We start from the raw sequence: 13738 nt of genomic DNA, 5'->3' as shown, positions 1-13738 counted from the left end.
TAACATTATACTATACCCTACAGATATTATCTTAAACCAATGTAAAGCCAGGAAATAATAATGGTAACAGTAAAAGTTAACAATTATAAATAATTATAAATAAATAAAAATAACAATTATAAATAATTATAATTATTAACATCTGAACCCCTATACTATGTTCTAGGCACTGTTCCAAGTGCTTCACATGTATTCTTTCTTTCAATTAATCTTAACAATTAAGATGAACAATCTTGTTCATCTTACATCTCACATATAGATGTGGCTGTATGAAGAAACCGCTATCACTATCACCATTTTACAGAAGAAAAAACAGATAAATAAAATACGGGCCAGGCATGATGGCAGATGTCTGTAATCCCATCACTTTGGGAGGCTGAGGTGGGAGTACTGCTGGAGGCCAGGAGTTTGAATCCAGCCTGGGCAACACAGCAAGACCCCATCTCTATAAGAAAAAATTTTTTTAAAAATTAGCCACGTGTGTGTGTGTGGCAGGGGGCTGCGCATCTGTAGTCCCAGCTACTCAGGAGGCTGAGGCAGGAGGATTGCTTGTGCCCAGAAAGTTGTGGCTGCGCCGAGTCATGATTGCTCAACTACACTACAAGCTGGGTGACAGAGCAGGACCCTGTCACTTAAAAAGTGTAACACTTTGTTCAAGAACACAGGAGTTTCAATTTCTAAATCAAAACTAAATAAGCAAAGCAGCCTAAAAATGGTTGACTTATGGTTGAAACTGCTCCCCATACCATTAAAAAGAAAAAAGCGATTAAAAAACTGATTGTAAGCAACTTAAAGCAACTAAAAAGCATTTAGAAAATACCTAAAATTTATAAAAATAATTTATCTTAAGAATCAATAAAGATTTTTAAAATTCTACTTGGTTTTTGGATGTTTGCAAGTAATTTTTGAATTTTACTTGGGTACTTAAATACATGAAAATTTTGGAACAGAATGAAATCAACACTAATATGTTACTACAACCATCATTTAGGTGGGGTCATTTTGAAGTCATTAACATGACATTTAAATGGTGTTTTTGTTTTTTGTTTTTTTTGAGACAGAGTCTCACTCTGTCGCCCAGGCTAGAGTGCAGTGGCGTGATCTTGATTCACTGCAAGCTCTGCCTCCAGGGTTCATGCCATTCTCCTGCCTCAGCCTCCCGAGTAGCTGGGACTACAGGTGCCCGCCACCACGCCCGGCTAATTTTTTGTAATTTTAGTGGAGACGGGGTTTCACTGTGTTAGCCAGGATGGTCTCGATCTCCTGATCTTGTGATCCACCTGCCTAAGCCTCCCAAAGTGCTGGGATTACAGGCGTGAGCCACCGTGCCCGGCTGAAATTTAAATGGTTTTTTTTAAAAAATGCTATTTGTTTAACATAATAAGAAATGGAATTTTTTTTTTGAGACAGAGTTTCACTCTTATTGCCCAGGCTGGAGTGCAATGGCACGATCTTGGCTCATGGCAACTTCCGTCTCCAGGATTCAAGTGATTCTCCTGCCTCAGCCTCCCGAGTAGCTAGGACTACAGGCATGCGCCACCACGCCCAGCTAATTTTGTCTTTTTAGTAGAGACGGGGTTTCTCCATGTTGGTTAGGCTGGTCTCAAACTCCCGAACTCAGGTGATCCACCTGCCTCGGCCTCCCAAAGTGCTGGGATTACAGGCGTGAGCCACCATGCCAGGCCAGAAATGAACTTTTTTGAATAATCTACAACATTAACAAGTTAGAAGAAACAGTTTGAAAATGGTCATATCTTAAGGAGAATGTCAATAAATTTACTAAATATATTCAGGATTTTAGCACCTACACTAGTATAATAATTATTATAACAATTATAAAAAACATGCAACAGTAGCTAACATTTATATAGTATTTATCATATGCCAGGCACTATTATCATTTAACATAAAGCATTGTCATGTAACTATAACAACTGGATAAAGTAGGTGATACAAAAAGATGTCGGCCAGGTGCAGTGGCTCACACCTGTAATCCCAGCACTCTGGGAGGGAAGGTGGGCAGAATGGTTGAGCCCAGGAGTGTGAGACCTGCCTGGGCAACATAGCGAAACCCCATCTCTTCAAAAAAACACAAAAATTAGCTAGGCATGGTGGCACGTCCCTGCAGTCCTAGCTGCTGGAGGAGAGGCTGAGGTGAGAGGACCACTTGAGCCTGGGAGGTCTAGGCTGTAGTGAGCCGTGATTGCACCACTCACTCCAGCCTGGGTAACAGAGTGAGATCCTGTCTCAAAAAAAGAAACAAACAAACAATCAAAAACAATCACAACAGAAAAAGATGTCAATAGCTAGTAAGTCATGAAACATGACTCCTCTCTAGGCAGTACAGTCTGGTTTCAAAATTTGTGTTCCTCATTAATAAGCTATATATATTTTTAAAATTAGACAATAATGAGTAGACAAAATTTTATGAAGACAATACAGGAAAACACAATTCCGTGCCCTTTATATGTCACCATGACATTTCTACAGAAGGCAAAATATATGATTCTACACCTCTAGGAATCATAAACTTGTCTAGCAGCAGAAAATGTACAGTATCAATTGACATTTAAAATGAGACTAGGTTCTGCTGAGCTGGAGTTTAAAATAAAATAGAGACCAGGTAAACAGTTCATATAAAGTCAATTAAATGGGTAGTAGATATGAGCATTTTCGTTTTTTGTTTTGTTTTGTTTTTTACTTCAGTCTTGCTCTGAATATCTTAAAGAATGCTTACTACTGTGTAGGAACATTTTTATGAGACTTTGTCATATATCAGATCACATAACATATAAATATATAAATACTTAACACAAAGAAATTTTCAAAGGATTCTTTTAGATTACCTCAACATCAGACTTTTGCAAATCAAACATTAATTATAACATTCAGCCAAAAATGCAATGAGCTTAAATTTGCTACAATGATAAGCCATTTCAAAAGCCAAAGAACTAGCCAGGCATGGTGGGCGTGTGCCTATAATCTCAGCTACTCAGGAGAATGAGGTGGGAGAGTCATTTGAGCCAGAGTTTGAGACCAGTCTGGGCAACATAGCAAAACCCTGTTTCAAACAAAACAAAAAGCTTGTGGTCCTAACGAAAACTAGCTACATAAGAGTAGATGGACATACCAATACAAACTCATTACTCACCATAAAAATCAAATTTAAATATTCATGTAAAAGACTTTTAGCACTTTCATAAAAAGATAACCTGTTAATTTAAAAATCATTCAACATTCAAAGCAAAATATTTAGAAGTTATAATCTCACAGAAAAACACTTAACATTTGTTATTTCACCACTGCTTTGTGTATATGCAGAGAAAAGTCAGATGAATCAGTGTGATCTTAGAGGAAAAGGAGGTACAGTTTTTGTTCCTCTGACAAAGCCATTCACATTGATTGACCAGTTTAGTTAAATTTATACTTATGTTTTTATGTACAAGGTTTTCCAAGTCTTTGGAAAGCATTTTTTTTTTTTTTTTGAGATGGAGTCTCACTCTGTCACCCAGGCTGGAGTGCAGTCTCATGATCTCAGCTCACTGCAACCTCCACCTCCTGGGTTCAAGCAATACTCCCTCTTCGGCCTCCCAAGTAGCTGGGATTACAGGTGTGTGCCACCATGTCCAGCTAATTTTTTTGTATTTTTAGTTGAGACGGGGTTTCGTCATGTTGGCCAGGCTGGTCTCGAACTGCTGACCTCAAATGATCTGCCAGTCTCAGCCTGCCAAAGTGCTGGGATTACAGGCGTGAGCCACCGTTCCCAGCCCAAAAGTATGATTTTATATGAGGTTACAATCTGTTATCCATAATTCTGAAGTCCAAAAAGTTTGAAAAATGTTATTCATTTTGCTACGTATATATTGGTTTTGATTACAGGATGCCTCAGATCCAGCTAACACATTTTTTAAATACCCCCAAAAGAGTGGCCCTAGGGATTTTGAAAAAGGCTGTATACATATATTCCAAATAAAAATGTTACCTGATATTCAGAATCCAATCTAAATGAAGAGTCTCTTGAGTGATAGGTATCATTTAAACTACTTCCTCTGCTTCCAGACATCATCCTAGCACTTAAGGAGCTGGAAGGTTGAACAGAAATTCTTCTTGGAATCCTTGAAGGTTTAGACTCCATTCTTAAAGATTTTTCTGTGAAATAAACATTTTCATTAATTGCCTTTGGGAAAATATGAAAGCCTTTAATGCTTAATCCTCCTTAATCATCAGCTCAAATAAAAAATTAACCATACAAATTAACCATATCTGACAAGGTAAATTGTGAAATGATCACCACTTCTCTTCCGCAAAGCAGAAGTTCATCAAAGGTTTCCTATCGTCCATAAAAGGAAGCAAACAAACATGGTAAAAGTGGAATGAAGAACTCTGAGGTCTGCTGTTTCCAAAATCTGGGCTCTTTTCCTTACTCAATTTTGTCTATTACATATTCTACATGAATTTGTCCTTGACTCTCTTGGTATTCTCTATTTTTAGTGTTCAATGCTCATACCTGTTGTACTATTTGCATACCCCTTAACACACTATGTTCTTACAAACCTTTATATGTGCCTGGAAACTCTATACATTCCCCACCCAATTCTTGGTCATCTGTTTAAACACAAGTACCTTTCTTCTCTGTATATGTTTCTACTTCATACATACTTTTGATACTACTATGCATTGTAATTTGTTTACCTTTCTATTTCCCCATCTCAACAATGAATTTTCTAGGTCAGAATCATTTAAAGTATTTTAAAATCACTGCCTGGGATACAATAGGTACTCAATAAACACAAGTAAGAATGAATGAACTTTCTTTTTATTTACCACTCATAGGATCTCTTAATTATAACAAAAATAATAGCAATAGCTGATATTTATTAAGTATTATATGCAAGGTCTGACAGTAAGGACCTTCTGATTATCTGTTAGTTCACTGACTCTCCAGACCAACCCTGTGAGACAGGTACTATATTATCTCCACTTTATAAATAAGAAAACAGGCACTGAGAGGTTAAGCAATTTGCACATGATCACACAGCTAATAAAGTGTTTCTCAAAATGTTTTCAAAGATTGTTTATGGTACTATTGGAAAGTAACATTTTAAGTAAAAAGGTCAATCTATAAAACTACACATACAGTATGATTCTATTTATGCAAATAAAATGAATAAAACTTCTAAGAAAAAAACAAAATGTTAAATTTATTTTGTGGAACTGAGTGCTTTCCACTTTATAGATTAATAATTTCCAAGTTTTCCTCACTAAACATTTCTAAACCCACGACGAAAGTAATGATTACCTATGCCTGCTTATTAAATACGTATAAACGGAATCATACAATAAGTACTCTTTTGTGTCCAACTTCATTTGCTCAACACTATATTTGTGAGATTCATCTGTGTTGTTGCATGCAGTCTTCAGTTCACTCTAATTTCTTTACATAGCATTCCACCATATGGCACACAATTTATTTTCCCATTCTACCATGAATGTACACTAGACTGTTTCCATTTGGGAGTTGTAATAGTGCTACTATAAGCACATTACTACTATAATTTAAAAAGCTTTTTTTTTTCTGAGACGGAGTCTCACTCTGTTGCCCAGGCTAGAGTGAAGTGGCACGATCTCGGCTCACTGGAAGCTCCACCTCCTGGGTTCACGCCATTGTCCCGCCTCAGCCTCCCAAGGAGCTGGGACTACAGGCACCCGCCACCACGCCCAGCTAATTTTTTTGTATTTTTAGTAGAGACGGGGTTTCACCATGTTAACCAGGATGGTCTCGATCTCCTGACTTCGTGATCTGCCCGCCTCGGCCTCCCAAAGTGCTGGGATTACAGGCATGAGCCACCGTGCCCAGCCTTAAAAAGCTTTTAAAATATTCTGAGGCAAGGATTTACAAGGCCTCTGACTGTATCTCATATAAGTGGAATCATACAATATTTGTCTTTTCGTGATTGGCAAATTTATTTCCCTTACCCTAATGTTCTCAAAGTTCATCTATATTGTACCATATGCCAGAATTTCCTTCCTTTTTTAAGGCTGAATATTATTGTATTGTATGCATAGTTATGCATCACTCAAGAACAGGAATATATTCTAAGAAATGCGTCTTTAGGTGATTTCTTCACTGTGCAAAAATAATAGTGTACATACACAAACCTAGATGGTATAGTCTAATACCTGGATTATATAGTATAACCTATTGTTTCTAGGCAGCAAATCTTTACAGCATGTTCCTGTACTGAATACTGTAGACAAATGTAATTCAATGGTAAGTATTTATATAACTAAACAGAGAAAAGATACATTAAAAATAATTATAGTCAAATCATAGAGAAAGAAGATTGGTGGTTGGCAGGGGATGGGGAGTTGTTTAATGAGTATGAAATTTTGGTTTTACAAGATGAAAAGAATGATGGAGATAGATGATAGTGATGTTTGCACAACATTATGAATATATCCAATAATACTGAATTGTACACAAACATGGTTAAGATGGTAAAATTTTATGTTCTCTGTATTTTATCACAAAAAAATAACAACAGGTTGGGGGTAATGGTGCATGTGGCTGGAAAGCAAGTTGTTAAATTAAAACCTGTATCTGGCCGGGGGCGGTGGCTCACGCCTGTAATCCCAGCACTTTGGGAGGCTGAGGCAGGCGGATCATGAGGTCAGAAGATCAAGACCATCTTGGCTAACACAGTGAAACCCCGTCTCCACTAAAATTACAAAAAATTAGCCGGCCGTGGTAGCGGGCGCCTGTAGTCCCAGCTACTTAGGGGGCTGAGGCAGGAGAATGGCGTGAACCCGGGAGGCGGAGCTTGCAGTGAGCAGAGATCGTGCCACTGCACTCTGGCCTGGGTGCAAGAGCGAGACTCGGTATCAAAAAACAAAACAAAACAAAACAAAACCTGTATCTGGAGCAGTAGTAGAGCTTCAGATTCTTCCCCAGTTCCATTCCCCTAAAGGTAGGATATTTATTCTCTGGCAAATAAATCTTTCCTAGGTAACACTCTTGTGTCCCCACCACCCCCCATCTCCCACACACGACATGCAATAATCTCCACAGGAGTTTAGGCATGGGGTCAGTATAAGGAATAAAAGAAAATTTATATACTCAGTATTGAGACCCACAGACTCTTTCGTGGTCCTGTTTCTACAATGCTGTCAGGAGACTAAGGGATTCTACTCTTGGATCACCAAACACCCGTGATAAGATTTCTGAATGTCATCTGAAATGTTTCCACTTTAAAGGTTAGCCTTCCACTAGACCATTCTATCCTACAACAAAGGCTGCTAGTCACGAGGAGTTTCTCATCAGGATTTTTAATGCTTCCCTCTAACTGACAAACATCAAGGACTACCATGTAATCAAGGAAGGCCTCCAATATGAAAGAAGGACCAAAGTAAACAACAATAAAAACAAAACTTTAAGATGTTGCAGGGAGAGGAAAATTTGGGGGAAAGGGGCTTATTTCTATCCTCACAGGGATCAAATAACATTCATTCATTGGGAGAAAATTTTTGCAATCTACCCATCTGACAAAGAGCTAATATCCAGAATCTACAAAGAACTTAAATTCGTAAGAAAAAATCAAACAACCCTATAAGAAGTGGGTGAAGGATATGAACAGACACTTCTCAAAAGAAGACATTTATGCAGCCAACAGACACATGAAAAAATGCTCATCATCACTGGCCATCAGAGAAATGCAAATCAAAACCACAATGAGACACCATCTCACACCAGTTAGAATGGCGATCATTAAAAAGTCAGGAAACAACAGGTGCTGGAGAGGATGTGGAGAAACAGGAACACTTTTACATTGTTGGTGGGACTGTAAACTAGTTTAACCATTCTGGAAGACAGTGTGGCGATTCCTCAGGGATCTAGAACTAGAAATACCATTTGACCCAGCCATCCCATTACTGGGTATATACCCAAAGGATTATAAATCATGCTACTATAAAGACACATGCACAAGTATGTTTACTGTGGCACTACTCACAATAGCAAAGACTTGGAATCAACCCAAATGCCCATCAATGATAGACTGGATAAAGCAAACGTGGCACATATACACCATGGAATACTATGCAGCCATAAAAAAGGATGAGTTCATGTCCTTTGTAGGGACATAGATGAAGCTGGAAACCATCATTCTCAGCAAACTATCGCCAAGGACAGAAAACCAAACATGGCATGTTCTCACTCATGGGTGGGAACTGAACAGTGAGAACACTTGGACACAGGGCGGGGAACATCACACACTGGGGCCTGTTTTAGGGTAGGGGGAGGGGGAAGGATGGCATTAAGAGAAATATCTATTGCAAATGACGAGTTAATGGGTGCAGCACACCAACATGGCACATGTATACATATGTAACAAATCTGCACGTTGTGCACATGTACCCTAGAACTTAAAGTATAAAAAAAATTCATTCATAAAATAAGAACAGGATGTGTGAGAATACAAAGACAGCATTATAAAGAGCTTATGGAAATTCAAAATGCCATATACTTGTTAAAATGAGATATACTGAAATAAATTCAACATAAGGACTGGGAGTAAGTTGCAGAAACCTCCTGGAAAGCAGAACCAAAAGAAATAGCAAATGTAACATGAAAATAATTATCTAGAGAGTTATAATTTGACTGTGGTTACAGAAAAATATAGAGAAAATTACCAAATAAACTTTTCTAGAAACGAAGGACAGAACTCTCCAAATTGAAAGGGCTCAAGACTACATAAGAGCATCAAAGAAAAAAGACCAACACTAAGCACAATATACCATCTTGAAACTGCAGAAAACCAGAAGTAATGGGAAGATCCTATAAGTTACTAGAGTGGAAAAAATGGGTCACATACAAAGAGAACGTAATCAGAACAGCTTAACAGCAACAATAAAGTCTTAAGACAATGAAATAATGCTTATAATACTGAGAAAAATGTTTAGCCTTGAATACCAATCTAGCAAGTACATTTGAAGTGGAGAACAGAACATGTTTTCAGACATGCAAGGTCTCAACAAAACACAACGACCAAAAACACTACCAGAGGAAGCTAAATGAAGAGTATGTCCTAGAAAAATGGGAGTGTGAGGCAGGAAATAACAAGATATGAAACCCAGGAAGCAGCGATAAAGGGGAACTTAAGGGGGATGCTATGCAGAAAGCATGGCAAGCAAACAATTCGGACTGGAGCAGGACCTCAGGTAGCAGAAGTTCTAAGAAAAGAAAAAGCATCACATGGAAACTACATCTCATTGCCATGTGGTAGAGATGGTGGTACAACTTGAAAAAACTGTGTATATAGAAGAAAAGGCAATTTTAAAAATTAATTTTTTAACTTGGAAAAACTTAGCTGTTCATGAAAGGCATGATTGTTATTAGGTGAGCTCTTTAATATTTACATAGTCTTAATAATGTAAATATAGACTACTGAATCAATTTGCTACATATTGTGAGATGGAAGTGGGCAGTGGAAATAAGAATGGTAGGAAACAATGAAAAACCATGAAATAACAGTATAAGCACACTGTTTAGAAAAACGAAAGTATGTAAGTCCTAAAAGAAATAGCTAAATAGCAGAGGGGCACTGCCTTTGCAAAGTGGGACTAGAGATGGGGTAAAGGGTAAGGAAAAGGACTGCTCTTTTCCTTAGAAGCAGGATGACCATATTTCCCCACTTGCCCAGAACAGTCCCAGTTTATGTGCTGAAAAATTCTAATTTATGCTTATTATCCCAGAATAATTACTAATAGTACCTACGCTGTCTCTTAAACGTGGCCTCATTTGGATGATAAAGCATATGGTCACCTAACTTAGAAATCTTTTCTACCATCGGCTTTTTACAAACTATATACGTATTTGGTAAGTCCATACAAAATATTTCATTAAAAAGAGGTAAATTCTGAACTGGAAATTTTTTAAAGGCATTCATTAGAAGAAAGAATATTAATGGTTAAACAGTGACAATGCAAAAGCCCATGAACAATTTAACAAGTAGCAGATGTGGTATTTTATCAAGGCAGCTATGAAGACACTAAAGGGACTGTATTTGCAATCAGAGGATTTTTGGGAAACAAAATGCTTTTTAAAAGACATACGTCAATATTAAGTTCTATAACAACAATAATGTTTCCTAATAATACCTCTTATAGTTTACTCTGACTACATTTACACCCAGTTCTTACTTGCAGAACTAAACTAACCTAGTAGGAAATCTGCTTAAAACAAACCTCCTTGGGAGAAGGCAAAGAGGCAGAGTCCTTTGAGAGAGATAATTTGATATTGTATGAAACTATTTTTGGCAACTCCTCTACATAAATTGATTGAATTTTGACAATGTAGGTGTTACATGAAAACTTATGTAATTTGGTTGCGTAAGTTGTAGGTCAAAAGCACAAAATATAGTGAAAAACAAAAATGTGCAGTCCTTGAAAAACTTCTATCGAATCACTTAGAAGGTTCTAAGAGACATCTTTTCAAGTCCATTCATTCATTTAACCAAGTTTTTTGGATACTCATGCACTAAGCACAGTAATTAATACTCAACAAGCGAATGAGGTAGGGGGACAACACTAAACGTTCTGAGATGGTGCCTGTAAAGAAATTGTAGTCTAATATGGAACAAACTACATAAATAATCACATAACTTCAATAGTTCTAAGTGCTACAAAGGAAAAGGTATAGGCTGGGCATGGTGGCTTACAGCTGTAATCTCTGCACTTTGGGAGGCCGAGGTGGATCACTTGAGGCCAGGAGTTCGAGACCAGCCTGGCCAACACAGTGAAACCCTCTCTCTACTATAAATACAAAAATTAGCCAGGTGTGGTGGCACGCGCCTGTGATCCCAGCTACTCAGGAGGCTGAGGCACAAGAATCACTTGAAGCCCGGGAGGTGGAGGTTGCAGTGAGCTAACACCGGGCCACTGCACACCAGCCTGGGCAACAGAGAAAGACTGTCTCAAAAACAAAAAAAAGAAAAAGAAAAAGGTATAAGCAAGAGCAGACTACTGGAAAGAGGCATTTGAAGCTTAATGTTTTAAACCAAGACTTAAAAACAAATAGCGCAAAAAAAGTTCACATGTACAATCTTTCCTCAATGGTCAATGAAATGGTCTTTTCCTTCTGTCACTATGTCATGCTTTTTAAAATTCAGATTTCATTTCAGAGCTGGACAGTTAGGCTATCTTCCTGTTTGGTGATAAGAAACTTATCACCAGGGCTGATTTTGTAGGTGTGGGCTCCAAGCTTCATTAAAAGTTTTGCAACTGACATCCTGAAATTCTATCTTTGAATTTGTGTTTTATAAGTGGAGTCAGATAGGGCAGTAAAGTATGCCTCACTGAAGTCCCAGTCATGATAGATCCACTAGAATTTTATCCTCATGTTCCTCATCAACAAGTCTATGACTGAGGAAGGGGAGGCACTGACAAGAGGCTACACGTTCTATTCTCCAGAACTGGTATTGAGTGTGTAAGGAATCTAATTAGCTACAAAACCATACACACACAGACAAAAATCGTACGATTGGTATTTGAGATTTTTCACTTATTGAACTTTTTGACTTCTGAGATGAAGTTTCTGGATGAAGATTCTCTGAAGCTGATAATGCAGCTGCTAGTTTACCTAATAAGACATACTTTTACTCTGTGAAGTATGCCTTCACCTTAAGGCATTTTAATAGTGGCTGACACAACAACAAGAGTAAAAAACTGGTATTCATACCAATTCAACAATTTATGTAGTCTGTCTATATCTCACAAACCTGTGGGCTTGCTTTAGCTATGAAAAAAGTGAACTGCTTTTTTAAATGAGTGACTCCATTCCTCTGGGCATCCTAAGAAACTCTGAAGATATCCAGGACATAAACAAGGTAAGGAATCTTAACAGGAATCCTCACAATAAGGTGGACTCCAAAAGACCACAACCTCAGATTAAGAGTTAAGGTATTAGGCCCAGCGTGGTGGCTCATGACTGTAATACCAGCACCTTGGAAAGCCGAGGAGGGTGAATCACAAAGTCAGGAGTTCAAGACCAGCCCGGCCAACATGGCGAAACCGTCTCTACTAAAAATACAGAAAAAAAAAAAAAAAAAGCTGTGTGTGGTGGCTCGCGCCTGTAATCTCAGCTAATCCGGAGACTAAGGCAGGAGAATTGCTTGAATCCGGGAGGCAGAGGTTGCAGAGAGCCGAGATCATGCCACTGTACCCCAGCCGGAGCAATAGAGCAAGACTCTGTCTTGAGGGGTTGGGGAAAGAGTTAAGCTATTAATAGTAGTAAACCAGCTCTTGTGCAGATTTGCAGCCCAGGTTAATGTTGCCTGCTTGGTAAATGGAAGTTCAAATCCTGAATTTGGTTTAAGGTGGTCCCAATTTAGTAATCTACCAGGAACATGGCAGAAGCCAACATAAATCTTGCTAGAGGAATATATCTTCATGCTAACTTTCAAATTATTTCTACAAGTATTTTTTCAAGTATAACGAACAAGGGATAACTAAGTATACAGCAAAATAAGATACCACAAACAAGGTCTTTGAGACACAAGATGAGAGAAAAAAAATAGGGTAGCAAAAACACCAAATCAAGCATTTCAGGCAGATTATAAAACTATGCTTAGCGTGTTTGAATAAAGAGAAGCTTGAAAAATACAGGCAAGGAACAGGAAACTGCAAAAAGAGCACTTTTTAACAAATATACAATAGCCATAATATAAATACCACCATGAGGATGAGACACCCAAAATGGAAGACATTATGTAAGATAATTGGCCTAGACTCTTCAGAAATCCTCCATGGCTGGGTGCAGTGGCTCACGCCTGTAATCCCAGCACTTTGGGAGGCCGAGGCAGGAGGATCACGAGGTCATGAGTTCAAGACCAGGCTGGCCAACATGGTGAAACCCCATCTCTACTAAGAATACAAAAATTAGCGGGGCATGGTGTTGCGTGCCTGTAATCCTAGCTCCCTGGGAGGCTGAGGAAGGAGAATCGCTTGAATCCAGGAGGCGGAGGTTGCAGTGAGCCGAGATGGCACCACTGCACCCCAGCCTGGGCAACAGAGCAAGACTCCATCTTGGGGCTGGAGGGGGGAGGGCGGGACACTCCTCCAACATTCTTGGCCTCATACTAAGCGCTAGGCAGCGGCAGTTCACTACTGGAATACTCTGAAGGTAAATAAAGCAATAATAAAGGTCATATCCATCTCGACTACAGACAAAACAAAGTCAACCCACCATACTAATGCCCCGACAGAAGAATATGCCCATATCAATGCATAAATATTGTTTATCTCAGTCTCTAATCTGTTCTGTTTTTAGTTTAGCATTTAGTCAAAACTTGTATGATACACAAAAATGCAAGGAAAAAAAATCACCCCATTACCAAGAGATAAAATGGCAGAACCAGACCAAGACATGGCCCCAATGTCAACAAACAAGCAAACTGATGGGTTTAACAATAGACTAGGTAAAATTGAAAAACTGGGGAAGGAGGAAATAAGCTAGAAAAAAATCCCCTCAAACTAAATTAGTATTAGGATCATTACGGGAAGAGACATGGCTCCAAGGATGAGGACCCAAAGTCGTGGAAATGGATAAAAGTCAGATTCAATACATACTTCAAGTCAGAAAGGATTTACCTAATAACTGGGAAGGGAGGCAATTATAATACTGATGAAGAACATTTTACTGTTTTTCTTTCAGGGGACTGGGAGTGGGCGGGGTGGTGGTGGG

General features: G+C 38.5%; 1 protein-coding gene across 50 annotated transcripts in view; it reads right to left on the bottom strand.

Annotated features, from left to right (window-relative positions):
- The window catches only part of MARCHF7 (membrane associated ring-CH-type finger 7), a 55853-nt gene that overhangs the window by 35044 nt on the left and 7071 nt on the right, over positions 1-13738 (bottom strand). For all 50 annotated transcript variants that reach the window (XM_055108630.2, XM_034954369.3, XM_003820951.7 and 47 more), the window contains one exon: positions 3983-4149. In XM_055108630.2, the coding sequence (XP_054964605.1) occupies positions 3983-4135 (153 nt within the window). In that variant the 5' untranslated portion in view covers positions 4136-4149. The remainder of the gene's footprint in view (positions 1-3982; positions 4150-13738) is intronic.

Source organism: Pan paniscus, chromosome 13 (assembly GCF_029289425.2).
Source record: "Pan paniscus chromosome 13, NHGRI_mPanPan1-v2.0_pri, whole genome shotgun sequence".
In the NCBI taxonomy this organism is placed as follows: domain Eukaryota; kingdom Metazoa; phylum Chordata; class Mammalia; order Primates; family Hominidae; genus Pan; species Pan paniscus.
This window is presented reverse-complemented; position numbering and strand designations above follow the sequence as displayed.